The 18,439-nt window shown below is 32.1% G+C and overlaps 1 protein-coding gene across 4 annotated transcripts in view; it reads right to left on the bottom strand.

The window, feature by feature from the left end:
- Positions 1 to 16,883, bottom strand: part of LOC118184900 (carboxypeptidase D-like) — a 150,516-nt gene extending 133,633 nt beyond the window's left edge. For 2 of the 4 annotated variants that reach the window (XM_035354630.2, XM_085810472.1), the window contains exon 1: positions 15,974 to 16,883. In XM_035354630.2, the coding sequence (XP_035210521.1) occupies positions 15,974 to 16,856 (883 nt within the window). In that variant the 5' untranslated portion in view covers positions 16,857 to 16,883. The remainder of the gene's footprint in view (positions 1 to 15,973) is intronic. The other 2 variants (XM_035354629.2, XM_035354628.2) reach the window with 1 other exon arrangement.
- Between the last annotated feature and the right edge of the window lie 1,556 nt (positions 16,884 to 18,439).

The raw sequence follows: 18,439 nt of genomic DNA, 5'->3' as shown, positions 1-18,439 counted from the left end.
TTTATTGAGATTATGTATTTTTGTTTGCCTCTACTGTAGAACTGGGTGCTCCTTTGACATTTTAAGTGAAAATATATTGATGTGTAAATGGACAAAATGAAGCGAGTGTGCAAAACCTAGTTTGTGCAATTCTCTGATGTTTTTTGAAGTGAAAATAGGTTGATGTGTACATTGATGTGAACGAAATTGAAAGGAAAACAAAAGGGAAAAAAGAAGAAAAATAAAGCATTGGCAAAAGTCTCTGAAACACGTGGTCGTTACCAGCACACACGTGGTTGTAACCAGATTTTGAGTGTTGTCTATTTTTGTACATTGTTCTTTTTTGATACAAGACATGCACATTCTGATTTTTTTATCCACTGCAATTTTTGGCAAAATCTTGGACTTCTGCCTACCTAGAATGTAATTTGGCTCACTAAAGTCATATGCGACTCTTCCCCCCCCCACTTATTTCCAAGCAGTGATCTGTTTTCATTAAAATAGGCTTAACACTAGAACGGCGGGAAAATCTTACCTACTGGAAAGGCGGTAAGGGATCATTTTGACCCTTCGATGAAAGTACTGAAATAACAATGGTAAAGCAATTTTAAATGCCATGTATTGGCACAAATATGTAATTTATATGTATTTCATAATTTATATTTAATATCACAAATTAATTTATTGACTTTTTAAAATATTTTAAATGCATCGAGTACATGGCAATCAATTGGATCATACTATAATTACTCAAATAACTCATTAATTTGATATAAGAATTGATTTCAAATAAATGGTTTCACAAATTAAAACTAATGTTAACTACAATAAAACACAATTTATATAATAATATTTTTTATGTACTTAGTCGGAGGATGATTCACTCTCTAAATCCAGAAATGGGAAATGTTTTCTGATATTTCAGTTATATCATTATATGTGTAGTTGAATAGAATATGTAAAGCATTCCGTTTCACTTCTATTTAATGTTTAAAATATTAGAAATTACACATATGAATTAAGAATAAAGGCAGTTGATACAAAAATAATTTTTAACAATTTTTTAAAAGCATTTTCCGCGCACAACTTAGGAACAAGATGCACAATATTTGAGTAGATCTTGTTGTCTTTTCATCGAACCTTAAAAATTGTTTTATTTCTTTGAATCTATGTCCTTGATATAGTTTCTTTGCAAAATAGTATTCCCCACACTTCGGACCACAAGGAATATAAATCTAAGCCCTTTAATCCTATTACTCCTCGAACATACAATATAGAGACAAAAGCATCTAACTCAGCCAGAGATAACTTCCAATCTTTATTTTCAAGTTGCCGATGAGCTTCGGATTCTGTACATTTCTTTATATCATCATCAATAAAAAGCGTGAAAGCACTAGACACCTTTGTCCTCAGAAACACGACTCTTTGCAAAAGATGTTGGTCCTGCTGTTTCTATTAGAACATTATAAGCAGGAACACGGCCGCAGACTGAATTTTTGGAATTTATTTCATTCCATATAGTGTTATCAGGAGCTGTAAAAACAGTTTTGCAAATACCCTGATCCCTTTTTGCCCATTTATTTCCGAGTTCTTCTTCGTTTACTTCGCTGTCCTCGGATTCACTAATTCACTAATAGTTTGCGTCTGGAATTCATCTTCAGTTCCTACAGAAAAATTATCAATTCTACCTTTGTCAGACTCATTTTCTGTTGGTTCCTGCAGCAATTTTTTAATTTCTTCATCTGTAAGACCTCTTTTCTGCTTATTAGACATATTTTGTAAAAATTAAAAAAGTAGAAAAACATCAGACTATCAGAAAACGATAGGGAATATATTTTAGCATATAATTCTCATAGCGTAAAGGAAAGTTGATAATAAAATTGACGGCAAAATTCATATGTATTGAAATACTGATTTGGGATTACCAAGTAAACATTTGTCCTAACTGTTATCACCTGCAGTAAGTAAGCTGAACTAACAAATGAGAAAATAAATCTGTAAAATAAACTATTTTTGAAAAGAAATGCAAGCATGAAAAACTCTGCATCTACCTTCCTTGCAGTATTTTCTTCAAACAAATAGATAATTGCAAACAAAGGAACAACTTAGGTAAACATTACAATAAATGAAATCGAAAAGTCCTTATCAGTGAATGTTTTTCAAGGGTTATTTGACAATGCCTCAAGCAGAAAGAGGGATTAAAAAAGTAAAGGGGTCAAAATGACCCCTGTCCGCCATTCTAGGAATACATGCCAATATTTCAAAAACTAACATGCAAATAACTTCAAAAACTATTGTAAATGTATCGAATACATGGCAATCAATTGGATCATACTACAATTACTCAAATAACTCATTAATTTGATATAAGAATTGATTTCAAATTAATGGTTTCACAAATTAAAACTAATGTTAACTACAATAAAAGAACTTAGAATGCTGAATTTTTTTTTACAAATATTTGTTATCTATTTAGGAAAAGTCAAAAAATTTCAAACGATTTCTTCCAATAAAACAAAAGTAATTAACGGTCAAAAGTGTTCATGGCGGTAGGGGTCAAAATGACCCCTACCGCCGTTCTAGTGTTGAGGGCTTAATTCTAGTATATAGTACACACAAGATATGGGGACATTATGATATGCAGTACACTCGGCATTTATGATGAGCTGTATATATGAATTATTTTGGTATTGGTGACAGTTCTCAAAGTAGTGCCAAGGCCGTGAGAATTAAACAAACTTGACACCAAAATTTTAAAATGGGAAAAAAAAAAAAAAAAAAGAGGCACATATGGCTTTACGCAAGCCAAATTACAATCTAGGTTTGCAGAAGTCCAAGATTTTACCAAAAACTATAGTACGTGGTACATCACTAGCCTAAATTTTGAATTTTCATACAAAGGATCATAATACAGTACAAAGTCTGTAATCCAGACCTCAAAGCCACAAACTTTACACATGCGCGTTGAGAATGCACATACATTACGCATGCACGTAAAGAATGTGCGTACATTACGCATGCGCGCGTTGAAAGAAATGTTGTCTGATCTTTAGAATATGGTAACTGGTAGTTTGGCGACATTTTGGAGGCGATAAAGGTTACCTGGGACTTTGGTAATAATGTGAGCAGTACTCAGTTCCGATTACGCATTATTTTGTGTGAGGGAAATGAGAGATCATGGGATATGTCATGTGATATTAATGGACGAATTACGGTTCTTTAATCGGAAAAAGGGGGGGAATTTGGAAAAATATCTGTGGCTGTATATTATTTTGTATTAAGCTTCATTGTGTGTTGTGTGAAGTAGGGTTGAATAATTTTGGGATTATATGGCGCTGTCTAAAGTGAAAAATCGTATGAATGTTTGGAAGATGAAGGTTTTCAACATCTTGCTGTAAACCACAAATATTATTTTAAAGATCCAGAAACAGGTGCACATACCAATACAATAGAGGGCACATGGAGCGCTATAAAAAACGCCATTCCGAGGCATTGTGATAAAGAGAATTTTGCTTTTTATTTAGCAGAGGAAGTGTGGAGGAAAAATTCGCAGAAAAAATCGTTCAATAATTTTATTGAATACATAATAAAAGTTATCCACCATGTAAGCAAGATTCTGAAGAAGATTAGGTAAGTTAGTATTTTTAATTATTTGAGGATATTATTTTTACGCATTGTTCTAAATGTAAGGTGGAAGTAAAGTAATTTGGTATTATTGGGAAAATTGTTATTAGCAATGATTTAGTTTAAAGTAATTAGGATTGTAAGCTAATTTTTATTAATTTAATGTATGCGCTTATTTATATTTTAAGTAGTGTTTTTGAATTTAATTATATTTTAATTAAATGATAGTTATTTTGTAAATTTTATGTTTGTAGAAATTTGGTATACGTTTTAGTTGAAGTAAACGTGCATGGAAATAATTTAAATATTTGACACTAAGTATTTGTAATGTTTGCGGTATGAATTCGTTGGTGACGCTTATAATATAATAGATAATTTAGAGGTAAAAGTTTTTGGATATTTTATTTATTTTATACGTGGAAATGTTCATATTTGGAAAGGGTATATACTTTTTCGTTATTAGGTAATTTCATATATGTTCTTTTTGACGGGTTTAAAGATTCAGAAAATTGTCATGCATTTTCGTGAAATTTTTCTAATTTATGAGAAAAAAGAGTGTACATGGATATGGTGAAGAGTGTGCGCAATGCCATTTTTGTGCAATTCTGGGATTTTTTTTTTAAGTAAAAATAAGTCGATATGTACATGGTTTAGTGATATTTTAATTAAATGATAGTTATTTTGTGAATTTTATGTTTGTAGGAATTTGGTATACGTTTTAGTTGAAGTAAACGTGCATAGAAATAATTTAAATATTTGACACTAAGTATTTGTAATGCTTGCGGTATGAATTCGTTGGTGACATTTATAATATAATAGATGATTTAGAGGTAAAAGTTTTTGGATATTTTATTTATTTTATATGTGGAAATGTTCATATTTGGAAAGGGTATATACTTTTTCGCGATCAGGTAGCTTCATATATGTTGTTTTTACTGGGCTTAAAGATTCAGAAAATCGTCATGTATTTTCGTGAAATTTTTCTAATTTATGAGAAAAAAGCAGTGTACATGGATATAGTGAAGAGTGTGCGCAATGCCATTTTTGTGCAATTCTGGGATGTTTTTTTAAGTAAAAATAAGTCGACGTGTACATGGTTTATGTGTATGTGTTATTTTGAAAAACGCGTAAGGAGTATGGTATTGTGCACTTTTTCCCAATTTTGCAGTGAATATTTGTCATGATTAAGCAGTTTTGTTAGATAAAATTTCTAGCATAAGTGTAATTCGGCTAGTAGATTGTTGGAAGAAGTGTTCAGTAGATAAAAAGAAAAGAAACATGTCTTTACTTCGTGAAGACAAAATGGCGGCGGGAAAAAAAAAAATTTGATCTTTACAATATGGTAACTGGTAGTTTGGCGACATTTTGGAGGCGATAAAGGTTACTACCTGGGACTTTGGTAATAATGTGAGCAGTACTCAGTTCCGATTACGCATTATTTTGTGTGAGGGAAATGAGAGATCATGGGATATGTCATGTGATATTAATGGACGACTTACGGTTCTTTAATCGGAAAAGGGGGGAAATCGGGAAAAAATCTGGAAATTTTGTATTTGGCTTTATTCTGTGTTGTGTGAAACAGTGTTCGTGAATTTTTGGATCCCATGGCCGTAACTAAAGTGAATTTGAAATGGGTATTTATGTATGTATTAATTTAATGTATGTGCTCATTTATATTTTAAGTAGTGTTTTTGAATTTAATTATATTTTAATTAAATGATAGTTATTTTGTGAATTTTATGTTTGTAGGAATTTGGTATACATTTTAGTTGAAGTAAACGTGCATGGAAATAATTTAAATATCTGACACTAAGTATTTATAATGGTTGCGGTATGAATTCGTTGGTGACGTGTATAATGTAATAGACGATTTAGAGGTAAAAGTTTTTGGATATTTTATTTATTTTATATGTGGAAATGTTCATATTTGGAAAGGATTGTAAGCTAATTTTTATTAATTTAATGTATGCGCTTATTTATATTTTAAGTAGTGTTTTTGAATTTAATTATATTTTAATTAAATGATAGTTATTTTGTAAATTTTATGTTTGTAGAAATTTGGTATACGTTTTAGTTGAAGTAAACGTGCATGGAAATAATTTAAATATTTGACACTAAGTATTTGTAATGTTTGCGGTATGAATTCGTTGGTGACGCTTATAATATAATAGATAATTTAGAGGTAAACGTTTTTGGATATTTTATTTATTTTATACGTGGAAATGTTCATATTTGGAAAGGGTATATACTTTTTCGTTATTAGGTAATTTCATATATGTTCTTTTTGACGGGTTTAAAGATTCAGAAAATTGTCATGCATTTTCGTGAAATTTTTCTAATTTATGAGAAAAAAGAGTGTACGTGGATATGGTGAAGAGTGTGCGCAATGCCATTTTTGTGCAATTCTGGGATTTTTTTTTTAAGTAAAAATAAGTCGACGTGTACATGGTTTATGTGTATGTGTTATTTTGAAAAACGCGTAAGGAGTATGGTATTGTGCACTTTTTCCCAATTTTGCAGTGAATATTTGTCATGATTAAGCAGTTTTGTTAGATAAAATTTCTAGCATAAGTGTAATTCGGCTAGTAGATTGTTGGAAGAAGTGTTCAGTAGATAAAAAGAAAAGAAACATGTCTTTACTTCGTGAAGACAAAATGGCGGCGGGAAAAAAAAAAGTTTGATCTTTACAATATGGTAACTGGTAGTTTGGCGACATTTTGGAGGCGATAAAGGTTACTACCTGGGACTTTGGTAATAATGTGAGCAGTACTCAGTTCCGATTACGCATTATTTTGTGTGAGGGAAATGAGAGATCATGGGATATGTCATGTGATATTAATGGACGACTTACGGTTCTTTAATCGGAAAAGGGGGGAAATCGGGAAAAAATTTGGAAATTTTGTATTTGGCTTTATTCTGTGTTGTGTGAAACAGTGTTCGTGAATTTTTGGATCCCATGGCCGTAACTAAAGTGAATTTGAAATGGGTATTTATGTATGTATTAATTTAATGTATGTGCTCATTTATATTTTAAGTAGTGTTTTTGAATTTAATTATATTTTAATTAAATGATAGTTATTTTGTGAATTTTATGTTTGTAGGAATTTGGTATACATTTTAGTTGAAGTAAACGTGCATGGAAATAATTTAAATATCTGACACTAAGTATTTATAATGGTTGCGGTATGAATTCGTTGGTGACGTGTATAATGTAATAGACGATTTAGAGGTAAAAGTTTTTGGATATTTTATTTATTTTATATGTGGAAATGTTCATATTTGGAAAGGATTGTAAGCTAATTTTTATTAATTTAATGTATGCGCTTATTTATATTTTAAGTAGTGTTTTTGAATTTAATTATATTTTAATTAAATGATAGTTATTTTGTAAATTTTATGTTTGTAGAAATTTGGTATACGTTTTAGTTGAAGTAAACGTGCATGGAAATAATTTAAATATTTGACACTAAGTATTTGTAATGTTTGCGGTATGAATTCGTTGGTGACGCTTATAATATAATAGATAATTTAGAGGTAAACGTTTTTGGATATTTTATTTATTTTATACGTGGAAATGTTCATATTTGGAAAGGGTATATACTTTTTCGTTATTAGGTAATTTCATATATGTTCTTTTTGACGGGTTTAAAGATTCAGAAAATTGTCATGCATTTTCGTGAAATTTTTCTAATTTATGAGAAAAAAGAGTGTGCATGGATATGGTGAAGAGTGTGCGCAATGCCATTTTTGTGCAATTCTGGGATTTTTTTTTTAAGTAAAAATAAGTCGATATGTACATGGTTTAGTGATATTTTAATTAAATGATAGTTATTTTGTGAATTTTATGTTTGTAGGAATTTGGTATACGTTTTAGTTGAAGTAAACGTGCATAGAAATAATTTAAATATTTGACACTAAGTATTTGTAATGCTTGCGGTATGAATTCGTTGGTGACATTTATAATATAATAGATGATTTAGAGGTAAAAGTTTTTGGATATTTTATTTATTTTATATGTGGAAATGTTCATATTTGGAAAGGGTATATACTTTTTCGCGATCAGGTAGCTTCATATATGTTGTTTTTACTGGGCTTAAAGATTCAGAAAATCGTCATGTATTTTCGTGAAATTTTTCTAATTTATGAGAAAAAAGCAGTGTACATGGATATAGTGAAGAGTGTGCGCAATGCCATTTTTGTGCAATTCTGGGATGTTTTTTTAAGTAAAAATAAGTCGACGTGTACATGGTTTATGTGTATGTGTTATTTTGAAAAACGCGTAAGGAGTATGGTATTGTGCACTTTTTCCCAATTTTGCAGTGAATATTTGTCATGATTAAGCAGTTTTGTTAGATAAAATTTCTAGCATAAGTGTAATTCGGCTAGTAGATTGTTGGAAGAAGTGTTCAGTAGATAAAAAGAAAAGAAACATGTCTTTACTTCGTGAAGACAAAATGGCGGCGGGAAAAAAAATAATTTGATCTTTACAATATGGTAACTGGTAGTTTGGCGACATTTTGGAGGCGATAAAGGTTACTACCTGGGACTTTGGTAATAATGTGAGCAGTACTCAGTTCCGATTACGCATTATTTTGTGTGAGGGAAATGAGAGATCATGGGATATGTCATGTGATATTAATGGACGACTTACGGTTCTTTAATCGGAAAAGGGGGGAAATCGGGAAAAAATCTGGAAATTTTGTATTTGGCTTTATTCTGTGTTGTGTGAAACAGTGTTCGTGAATTTTTGGATCCCATGGCCGTAACTAAAGTGAATTTGAAATGGGTATTTATGTATGTATTAATTTAATGTATGTGCTCATTTATATTTTAAGTAGTGTTTTTGAATTTAATTATATTTTAATTAAATGATAGTTATTTTGTGAATTTTATGTTTGTAGGAATTTGGTATACATTTTAGTTGAAGTAAACGTGCATGGAAATAATTTAAATATCTGACACTAAGTATTTATAATGGTTGCGGTATGAATTCGTTGGTGACGTGTATAATGTAATAGACGATTTAGAGGTAAAAGTTTTTGGATATTTTATTTATTTTATATGTGGAAATGTTCATATTTGGAAAGGATTGTAAGCTAATTTTTATTAATTTAATGTATGCGCTTATTTATATTTTAAGTAGTGTTTTTGAATTTAATTATATTTTAATTAAATGATAGTTATTTTGTAAATTTTATGTTTGTAGAAATTTGGTATACGTTTTAGTTGAAGTAAACGTGCATGGAAATAATTTAAATATTTGACACTAAGTATTTGTAATGTTTGCGGTATGAATTCGTTGGTGACGCTTATAATATAATAGATAATTTAGAGGTAAACGTTTTTGGATATTTTATTTATTTTATACGTGGAAATGTTCATATTTGGAAAGGGTATATACTTTTTCGTTATTAGGTAATTTCATATATGTTCTTTTTGACGGGTTTAAAGATTCAGAAAATTGTCATGCATTTTCGTGAAATTTTTCTAATTTATGAGAAAAAAGAGTGTACGTGGATATGGTGAAGAGTGTGCGCAATGCCATTTTTGTGCAATTCTGGGATTTTTTTTTTAAGTAAAAATAAGTCGACGTGTACATGGTTTATGTGTATGTGTTATTTTGAAAAACGCGTAAGGAGTATGGTATTGTGCACTTTTTCCCAATTTTGCAGTGAATATTTGTCATGATTAAGCAGTTTTGTTAGATAAAATTTCTAGCATAAGTGTAATTCGGCTAGTAGATTGTTGGAAGAAGTGTTCAGTAGATAAAAAGAAAAGAAACATGTCTTTACTTCGTGAAGACAAAATGGCGGCGGGAAAAAAAAAAGTTTGATCTTTACAATATGGTAACTGGTAGTTTGGCGACATTTTGGAGGCGATAAAGGTTACTACCTGGGACTTTGGTAATAATGTGAGCAGTACTCAGTTCCGATTACGCATTATTTTGTGTGAGGGAAATGAGAGATCATGGGATATGTCATGTGATATTAATGGACGACTTACGGTTCTTTAATCGGAAAAGGGGGGAAATCGGGAAAAAATTTGGAAATTTTGTATTTGGCTTTATTCTGTGTTGTGTGAAACAGTGTTCGTGAATTTTTGGATCCCATGGCCGTAACTAAAGTGAATTTGAAATGGGTATTTATGTATGTATTAATTTAATGTATGTGCTCATTTATATTTTAAGTAGTGTTTTTGAATTTAATTATATTTTAATTAAATGATAGTTATTTTGTGAATTTTATGTTTGTAGGAATTTGGTATACATTTTAGTTGAAGTAAACGTGCATGGAAATAATTTAAATATCTGACACTAAGTATTTATAATGGTTGCGGTATGAATTCGTTGGTGACGTGTATAATGTAATAGACGATTTAGAGGTAAAAGTTTTTGGATATTTTATTTATTTTATATGTGGAAATGTTCATATTTGGAAAGGATTGTAAGCTAATTTTTATTAATTTAATGTATGCGCTTATTTATATTTTAAGTAGTGTTTTTGAATTTAATTATATTTTAATTAAATGATAGTTATTTTGTAAATTTTATGTTTGTAGAAATTTGGTATACGTTTTAGTTGAAGTAAACGTGCATGGAAATAATTTAAATATTTGACACTAAGTATTTGTAATGTTTGCGGTATGAATTCGTTGGTGACGCTTATAATATAATAGATAATTTAGAGGTAAACGTTTTTGGATATTTTATTTATTTTATACGTGGAAATGTTCATATTTGGAAAGGGTATATACTTTTTCGTTATTAGGTAATTTCATATATGTTCTTTTTGACGGGTTTAAAGATTCAGAAAATTGTCATGCATTTTCGTGAAATTTTTCTAATTTATGAGAAAAAAGAGTGTGCATGGATATGGTGAAGAGTGTGCGCAATGCCATTTTTGTGCAATTCTGGGATTTTTTTTTTAAGTAAAAATAAGTCGATATGTACATGGTTTAGTGATATTTTAATTAAATGATAGTTATTTTGTGAATTTTATGTTTGTAGGAATTTGGTATACGTTTTAGTTGAAGTAAACGTGCATAGAAATAATTTAAATATTTGACACTAAGTATTTGTAATGCTTGCGGTATGAATTCGTTGGTGACATTTATAATATAATAGATGATTTAGAGGTAAAAGTTTTTGGATATTTTATTTATTTTATATGTAGAAATGTTCATATTTGGAAAGGGTATATACTTTTTCGCGATCAGGTAGCTTCATATATGTTGTTTTTACTGGGCTTAAAGATTCAGAAAATCGTCATGTATTTTCGTGAAATTTTTCTAATTTATGAGAAAAAAGCAGTGTACATGGATATAGTGAAGAGTGTGCGCAATGCCATTTTTGTGCAATTCTGGGATGTTTTTTTAAGTAAAAATAAGTCGACGTGTACATGGTTTATGTGTATGTGTTATTTTGAAAAACGCGTAAGGAGTATGGTATTGTGCACTTTTTCCCAATTTTGCAGTGAATATTTGTCATGATTAAGCAGTTTTGTTAGATAAAATTTCTAGCATAAGTGTAATTCGGCTAGTAGATTGTTAGAAGAAGTGTTCAGTAGATAAAAAGAAAAGAAACATGTCTTTACTTCGTGAAGACAAAATGGCGGCGGGAAAAAAAAAAAGTTTGATCTTTACAATATGGTAACTGGTAGTTTGGTGACATTTTGGAGGCGATAAAGGTTACTACCTGGGACTTTGGTAATAATGTGAGCAGTACTCAGTTCCGATTACGCATTATTTTGTGTGAGGGAAATGAGAGATCATGGGATATGTCATGTGATAATAATGGACGACTTACGGGTCTTTAATCGGAAAAGGGGGGAAATCGGGAAAAAATCTGGAAATTTTGTATTTGGCTTTATTCTGTGTTGTGTGAAACAGTGTTCGTGAATTTTTGGATCCCATGGCCGTAACTAAAGTGAATTTGAAATGGGTATTTATGTATGTATTAATTTAATGTATGTGCTCATTTATATTTTAAGTAGTGTTTTTGAATTTAATTATATTTTAATTAAATGATAGTTATTTTGTGAATTTTATGTTTGTAGGAATTTGGTATACATTTTAGTTGAAGTAAACGTGCATGGAAATAATTTAAATATCTGACACTAAGTATTTATAATGGTTGCGGTATGAATTCGTTGGTGACGTGTATAATGTAATAGACGATTTAGAGGTAAAAGTTTTTGGATATTTTATTTATTTTATATGTGGAAATGTTCATATTTGGAAAGGATTGTAAGCTAATTTTTATTAATTTAATGTATGCGCTTATTTATATTTTAAGTAGTGTTTTTGAATTTAATTATATTTTAATTAAATGATAGTTATTTTGTAAATTTTATGTTTGTAGAAATTTGGTATACGTTTTAGTTGAAGTAAACGTGCATGGAAATAATTTAAATATTTGACACTAAGTATTTGTAATGTTTGCGGTATGAATTCGTTGGTGACGCTTATAATATAATAGATAATTTAGAGGTAAACGTTTTTGGATATTTTATTTATTTTATACGTGGAAATGTTCATATTTGGAAAGGGTATATACTTTTTCGTTATTAGGTAATTTCATATATGTTCTTTTTGACGGGTTTAAAGATTCAGAAAATTGTCATGCATTTTTGTGAAATTTTTCTAATTTATGAGAAAAAAGAGTGTACATGGATATGGTGAAGAGTGTGTGCAATGCCATTTTTGTGCAATTCTGGGATTTTTTTTTTAAGTAAAAATAAGTCGATATGTACATGGTTTAGTGATATTTTAATTAAATGATAGTTATTTTGTGAATTTTATGTTTGTAGGAATTTGGTATACGTTTTAGTTGAAGTAAACGTGCATAGAAATAATTTAAATATTTGACACTAAGTATTTGTAATGCTTGCGGTATGAATTCGTTGGTGACATTTATAATATAATAGATGATTTAGAGGTAAAAGTTTTTGGATATTTTATTTATTTTATATGTAGAAATGTTCATATTTGGAAAGGGTATATACTTTTTCGCGATCAGGTAGCTTCATATATGTTGTTTTTACTGGGCTTAAAGATTCAGAAAATCGTCATGTATTTTCGTGAAATTTTTCTAATTTATGAGAAAAAAGCAGTGTACATGGATATAGTGAAGAGTGTGCGCAATGCCATTTTTGTGCAATTCTGGGATGTTTTTTTAAGTAAAAATAAGTCGACGTGTACATGGTTTATGTGTATGTGTTATTTTGAAAAACGCGCAAGGAGTATTGTATTGTGCACTTTTTCCCAATTTTGCAGTGAATATTTGTCATGATTAAGCAGTTTTGTTAGATAAAATTTCTAGCATAAGTGTAATTCGGCTAGTAGATTGTTGGAAGAAGTGTTCAGTAGATAAAAGAAGAAACTTTTTCGCGATCAGGTAATTTCATATATGTTCTTTTTACTGGGTTTAAAGATTGAGAAAATTGTCGTGTATTTTCGTGAAATTTTTCTAATTTATGAGAAAAAAGCAGTGTACATGGATATAGTGAAGAGTGTGCGCAATGCCATTTTTGTGCTATTCTGGGATGTTTTCTTAAGTAAAAATAAGTCGACGTGTACATGGTTTATGTGTATGTGTTATTTTGAAAAACGCGTAAGGAGTATGGTATTGTGCACTTTTTCCCAATTGTGCAGTGAATATTTGTCATGATTAAGCAGTTTTGTTAGATAAAATTTCTAGCATAAGTGTAATTCGGCTAGTAGATTGTTGGAAGAAGTGTTCAGTAGATAAAAAGAAAAGAAACATATCTTTACTTCGTGAATATAAAATGGCGGCGGGAAAAGAAAATAGAGGGTGCTGTAGGAGAGTTGGTCGCCAAGTTTTCGCCAAAAAAACGCTAAGTTACCATAATGTAAAGATCAACCAAAAAAAATAGAGGGTTGCTGTAGGAGAGTTGGTCGCCAAAAAATCGCCAAGTTACCATAATCTAAAGATCAACCGAAATGTTTAATAAAGTAAACAAATAAATATTAAGCTTTTTTTTTGTAAAATTTGATACCCTTTAGATCATAATGGCTCTTTATTTCATAAATTATGGTTTCATATTTTTAATTGTGTAATTTCTACATGCGAAATTTAAATTGATGATCTATAATCCGTATTCGCCGAAGTCCCGACAAGTCCGGATTGCAGACTTTGTACAGTATACAGTCATAATGGCAAAAATATCCAGACCAGTGGAATGCAGTCTTGGGGGATGTTGTGCGTATATCTGCTATATAAATACGTTTTGGCAATAAACAACATCAATATACAGGATATCCATTATTAAACTTGAAATTTGCGAGCAGTCTTTAGCAAAAACTATACAGCGGAATTTCATAAAAACTGGATAATGGCAGAATGAAATGATGGGAATTTTATCAAGGCAGAAAAAACAATGAGTTTCAAAAACCACCCATATGTAGCATATCATAGTTTATACCCCCTAGGTAGCATATATAGTTGAGAACATATACATAATCTAGAAAAGTTTACAAAACATGCTCAATATGATGTCTACCACTGTCTGCTACCATCTGGAAGTGTAAATTTGCATGTTCGACTGTTGAAAGCAGCATGAACTGGGGAATGTTACATGGCATTCTATGCTTTCTTTAAGGTCGGATAGAGATGTGATAGGATCACAGTAGACACTGACCTTGAAGTATCCCCACAGTCAAAAGTCGCAAGATATAGGAGGCCAAGCTGTAGGAAACTGCCAGCTGATGATTCTGTTGTTACCGAAATGGCGGCGGAGCACTTGTTTCGCATAACAAGCGATGTGTGGAGAAGCATCATCATACATAAACACTGTTTTCGTATCACATCGAATTGCCTGAACAGCCGGAATAACTGATTGCTCTAATAATGAAGTGTACTGTTGACCGGTGACAGTGCATGTCACAGGCCCCGTACTCTTTGGAAAAAAAATGGACCCACAATGAAGGTTGCAGTAAAGCCGCACCAAACCTTTACATGCAAAGAGTGTAATGGAATTTATAGGAATTGATGTGGATTTGCAGCAGACCAGATATGGCAATTGTAGGTGTTAACAGCAACTTCCATATGAAAGTGGACCTCATCGGTCCACAAAATGTTCCATGGTCATTCATGCTGGAGCTCAACTCGTACAAGAAACTACAATGCAAAAGTCTGTCGACTATCCAGATCAGCTGGTAGGAGCTGCTACACTAGCGACAGTTTATAGGAATAGTAGCGCAAGACCTTTTGAAGAATCATATGAACCGTGCAACGAGGTTGGTCAGCAGATGCTACAATACACCTAACACTAGTGCTGCTAATGCTTTGCGATTTATCCTCCTCCACTTGCGTCACTATATCATCCACTACCTGTGCTGCAACACACTTTCGTCCTCTTCCTGGTTGAATCCCCAATGTTCCCGTTCCTTCAAGATTCCCAATCATGTTTGTTAGTCCTTAACTAGTGAGTGGACCATTTCATAACTTTCAAAGACCAAAATTTCCGCAAAGCTTCAATAGCAGAGTCTCCATTTTGGTAAAACAATATCATTAAACCACGTTTCTGGAGAGTCAACATCATCTTCCTTGGCTTGGAAATGAGTATGACTGCAGTTCGCCTCTCGCAACCTTATAGGGTTTCTGTGCACGCACAGGATCACTATAGTTACAACATTTGCATATGCAATAATTTATATTGCACAACACCATCTAGTAGTGGTTTTGAAACTCGTTTTTTTTTTTTCCTGGATAAAATTCTGGCTAACGTGCAGAATCGCCCCCTTATTTGTTTGGCGCTTTTTACAAGAGCAAGAAGACTTGGATTTTTGTCAATTTTCTTTGACTTTTTAAGTGCAAATAGATCGATGTGTACATGGATAAAGTTAAGGGAGTGCACAATGCCATTTTTGTGCAATTCTGGGATGTTTTTTTAAGTGAAAATAGGTCGATGTATACATGTATACCGAGTATGTGGAATTCTTAAAAACGCACCAAGCAGTGGGCGATTCTGCACTTTCACCAAAAGTCTCATAATTTTATTCTGCCTTTACCCAATTTTCATGCAATTCTGCTGCACAGTTTTCGCTACAGACTGCTCGCAAATTTCAAGTTTAATTATCGACACCCTGTATTTTCATAGCTTTCTGGTGAGGTGCACATAATGACAAAGTACCACTAACTGTCGCAATTGGAAATATTTTGAAAAATTTGCCAATAACAACTGACAATAGTTAAAATACAGATTAGTTCTTTATAATCTATATTATAGAGAAAGTACCACTAACTCTCACAATTGGAAATATTTTGAAAAATTTTCCAATAACAATTGACAATAGAGATTATTCTTTATAATCTATATTATAATCTTCTATATAAACATAAAACATTTACCTGATACATCATACCATTCAGCACCATTTGTAACACCATTAGGAAAGTCATCATCTAAGCAAATATGACCATTCTTCATGAAAGCATGAGAATTGGCATATGTACGTGCCAAATGTTCGAAAAGCCCATCATCAGGGGAAGGGCTCTTTTCACCGCTTATTGTATGAAACTTCGAATCATCAAATGGATAACTAGCCACAAGTGAACCACCATGCAAGTTCGCCGACAAAACAAACGGATTGGATACGATCCATGTCATGAGATTGAGTGTTTCTGGCTGACGACCCTCTATCATTCTACTGCCATTTAATTCAATAAACTGATCAGGAAAATCTCGATTCAAATCAATTCCATTTGCATTTTCTCTCCCAGATGGCTTACTAGAGCCATAACAGTCACCTTCTTTTGCTTTTTCAAAGCCATCAGGATTTGCCGAAGGCATTAAATGTATATCCACAGAATCTATCAGTTTTGTAACTCGTTCGATTTTATTGTAATTGTAGAGTAAGTACTGTGCAAAATACAACAGCAGTTCCCGGCCAAGAGCTTCGTTACCATGCATATTTGCAACATATTTGAACATCGGCTTATTATCAGAGACATTAGAAGTGATACTTATAACATACATTTCACGTTTTTCTACGGTCTGACCAATAGAATACACTTTAACTAAGTCATTATAATCTTCTTTTAATTTATATAGAATATTCCGCAACTCATCGTAATGACGATAATGAGTTATATTGGGAAAATCTAAAGTAACATTTGACTCGGGTTGCTGCAGCTCTACATCTTTGCTTTTAACTACAGCGGGTAAACACACAATTATTGGAAAACAAAATTTCCAAATAAGAATCTTCTTGATATTTAGCAACGGTGCCATGACACTAATCCAGCAAAGATGCCAAAATCCTAATGAGAATTTCTTAATAAATATTTTCGCAAACGTCGAAAATCCTCAAACCGCTTAATAAGTAGATTAATAAATAATCAGAGTTATTTTTAAGGAAAATATTTAACTGACTGATAGATGTTTGAATTGCTTTAACAAAATCATGTGCTTAAATTTTCATCTTTTGATTTCTGCTTTCAAAAGGTTATCCTTCAAAAAAGGAAGAGCTTGCTTACGTAGATCTTTACTTTTCTGCTAGTCTACAATAAGGCTACTATAAAGGCTACTATATCTCTAGTAGCTTTACCAATACATTGCTATAGGCCAGCGGTTCTCAACCTTTTGACTAACGCGCACAATCTAAACAAAAACAGAAAACATTAAATACCACCAAAGTACTACTACCAGCACTGCTCTTGAACAAAGTTCAGATCGCATAAATTTACGAGTGTTCGAGAAAAAACTCAATCAGGATGTTGGGGTTTTAACTTTTGATTTTAATAGTTAAAAGTACTTTTCTTCTTTGCGTACCACCTATTTTTCACTTGCGTACCCTTAGTGGCAGACGTACCATCGGTTGAGAACCCCTGCCATAGGCCATTTGCTTGGTTATTAAAAGATGTTCAGCTGTACAGTCGGTCACAAAAGTATTCGAACACCGGTACCCTATCAGAAAATGACAAGATGGCGTTTTTTTTTCTCTTTTCCTCTGTGTGTCGTGTTATTCCATCCTAGGTTTTCTTCTCCCCCCCATCTTGGAAAAAATTGGTTACGATCTCTTTTTGAATGGGGAGATGCCATTTTGAGAAAAAGCTGATGACCCTATCTTGGAGAATGAACATGACCGCTCTACACACCCTTTTACTCTCTCTCTCTCTCTTTGAATTGGGAAGCCATTTTGGGAAAATGCAGACGACCCTATCTTGGAGAATGGAAATGAACGCCTCTCCCTCTCTCTTTGAAATGGAAAGCCATTTTGGGACCCTCTATTCTTGGGAAGGGAGAAAAACTGAAGTCTGCACTTCGCTCTCTCTGAATGCGGAAAACCCTTTTGGGAAAAGCGGACCCTCTTCTTCTGATCTTGGAGAACTGGAAATGACCGCTCTACACGATCTCTCTTTGAATTCAGAAGGTATTTTGGGACCTTCTAATGTTGGAAAACTGAAATGGACGCTCTACGCTTTTTCTCTCTCTCTCTCTTTGAGATGAGTAGCCATTTTGGAGGATTCTCCACCACCATCCTAACCTTGGAAAACTGAAATGAACGCTCTACACCTTCTCTCTCTCTCTCTCTTTCTCTGAAATGGGTAGCCATTTGAAAACTCCCTAACTTTGGAAAAAAACAGAAATGAACGCTCTACACCATCTCTCTTTGAAAATGGGGGGGAGGTGTCATTTTGAGACCTCCCTCCCCTAAACTTCAAAAAAAAAAACTGAAATGAATGCTCTACACTTTCTCTCTTTGGACATGGCTAGCCCTTTGGGGACCCTCTCCTCTTGGTAGAAAAAAAAAAGAACTGAAGTGAAGGCTCTACACAATCTCTCTTGGAATGGGATCCATATTTCGGGAAACG

Source organism: Stegodyphus dumicola, chromosome 2 (genome assembly GCF_044657685.1).
Source record: "Stegodyphus dumicola isolate Sdum_Otavi_A_Nest chromosome 2, ASM4465768v1".
In the NCBI taxonomy this organism is placed as follows: domain Eukaryota; kingdom Metazoa; phylum Arthropoda; class Arachnida; order Araneae; family Eresidae; genus Stegodyphus; species Stegodyphus dumicola.
The sequence above is the reverse complement of the archived record's forward strand: the minus strand, read 5'-3'. Positions and strand labels throughout refer to the sequence as shown.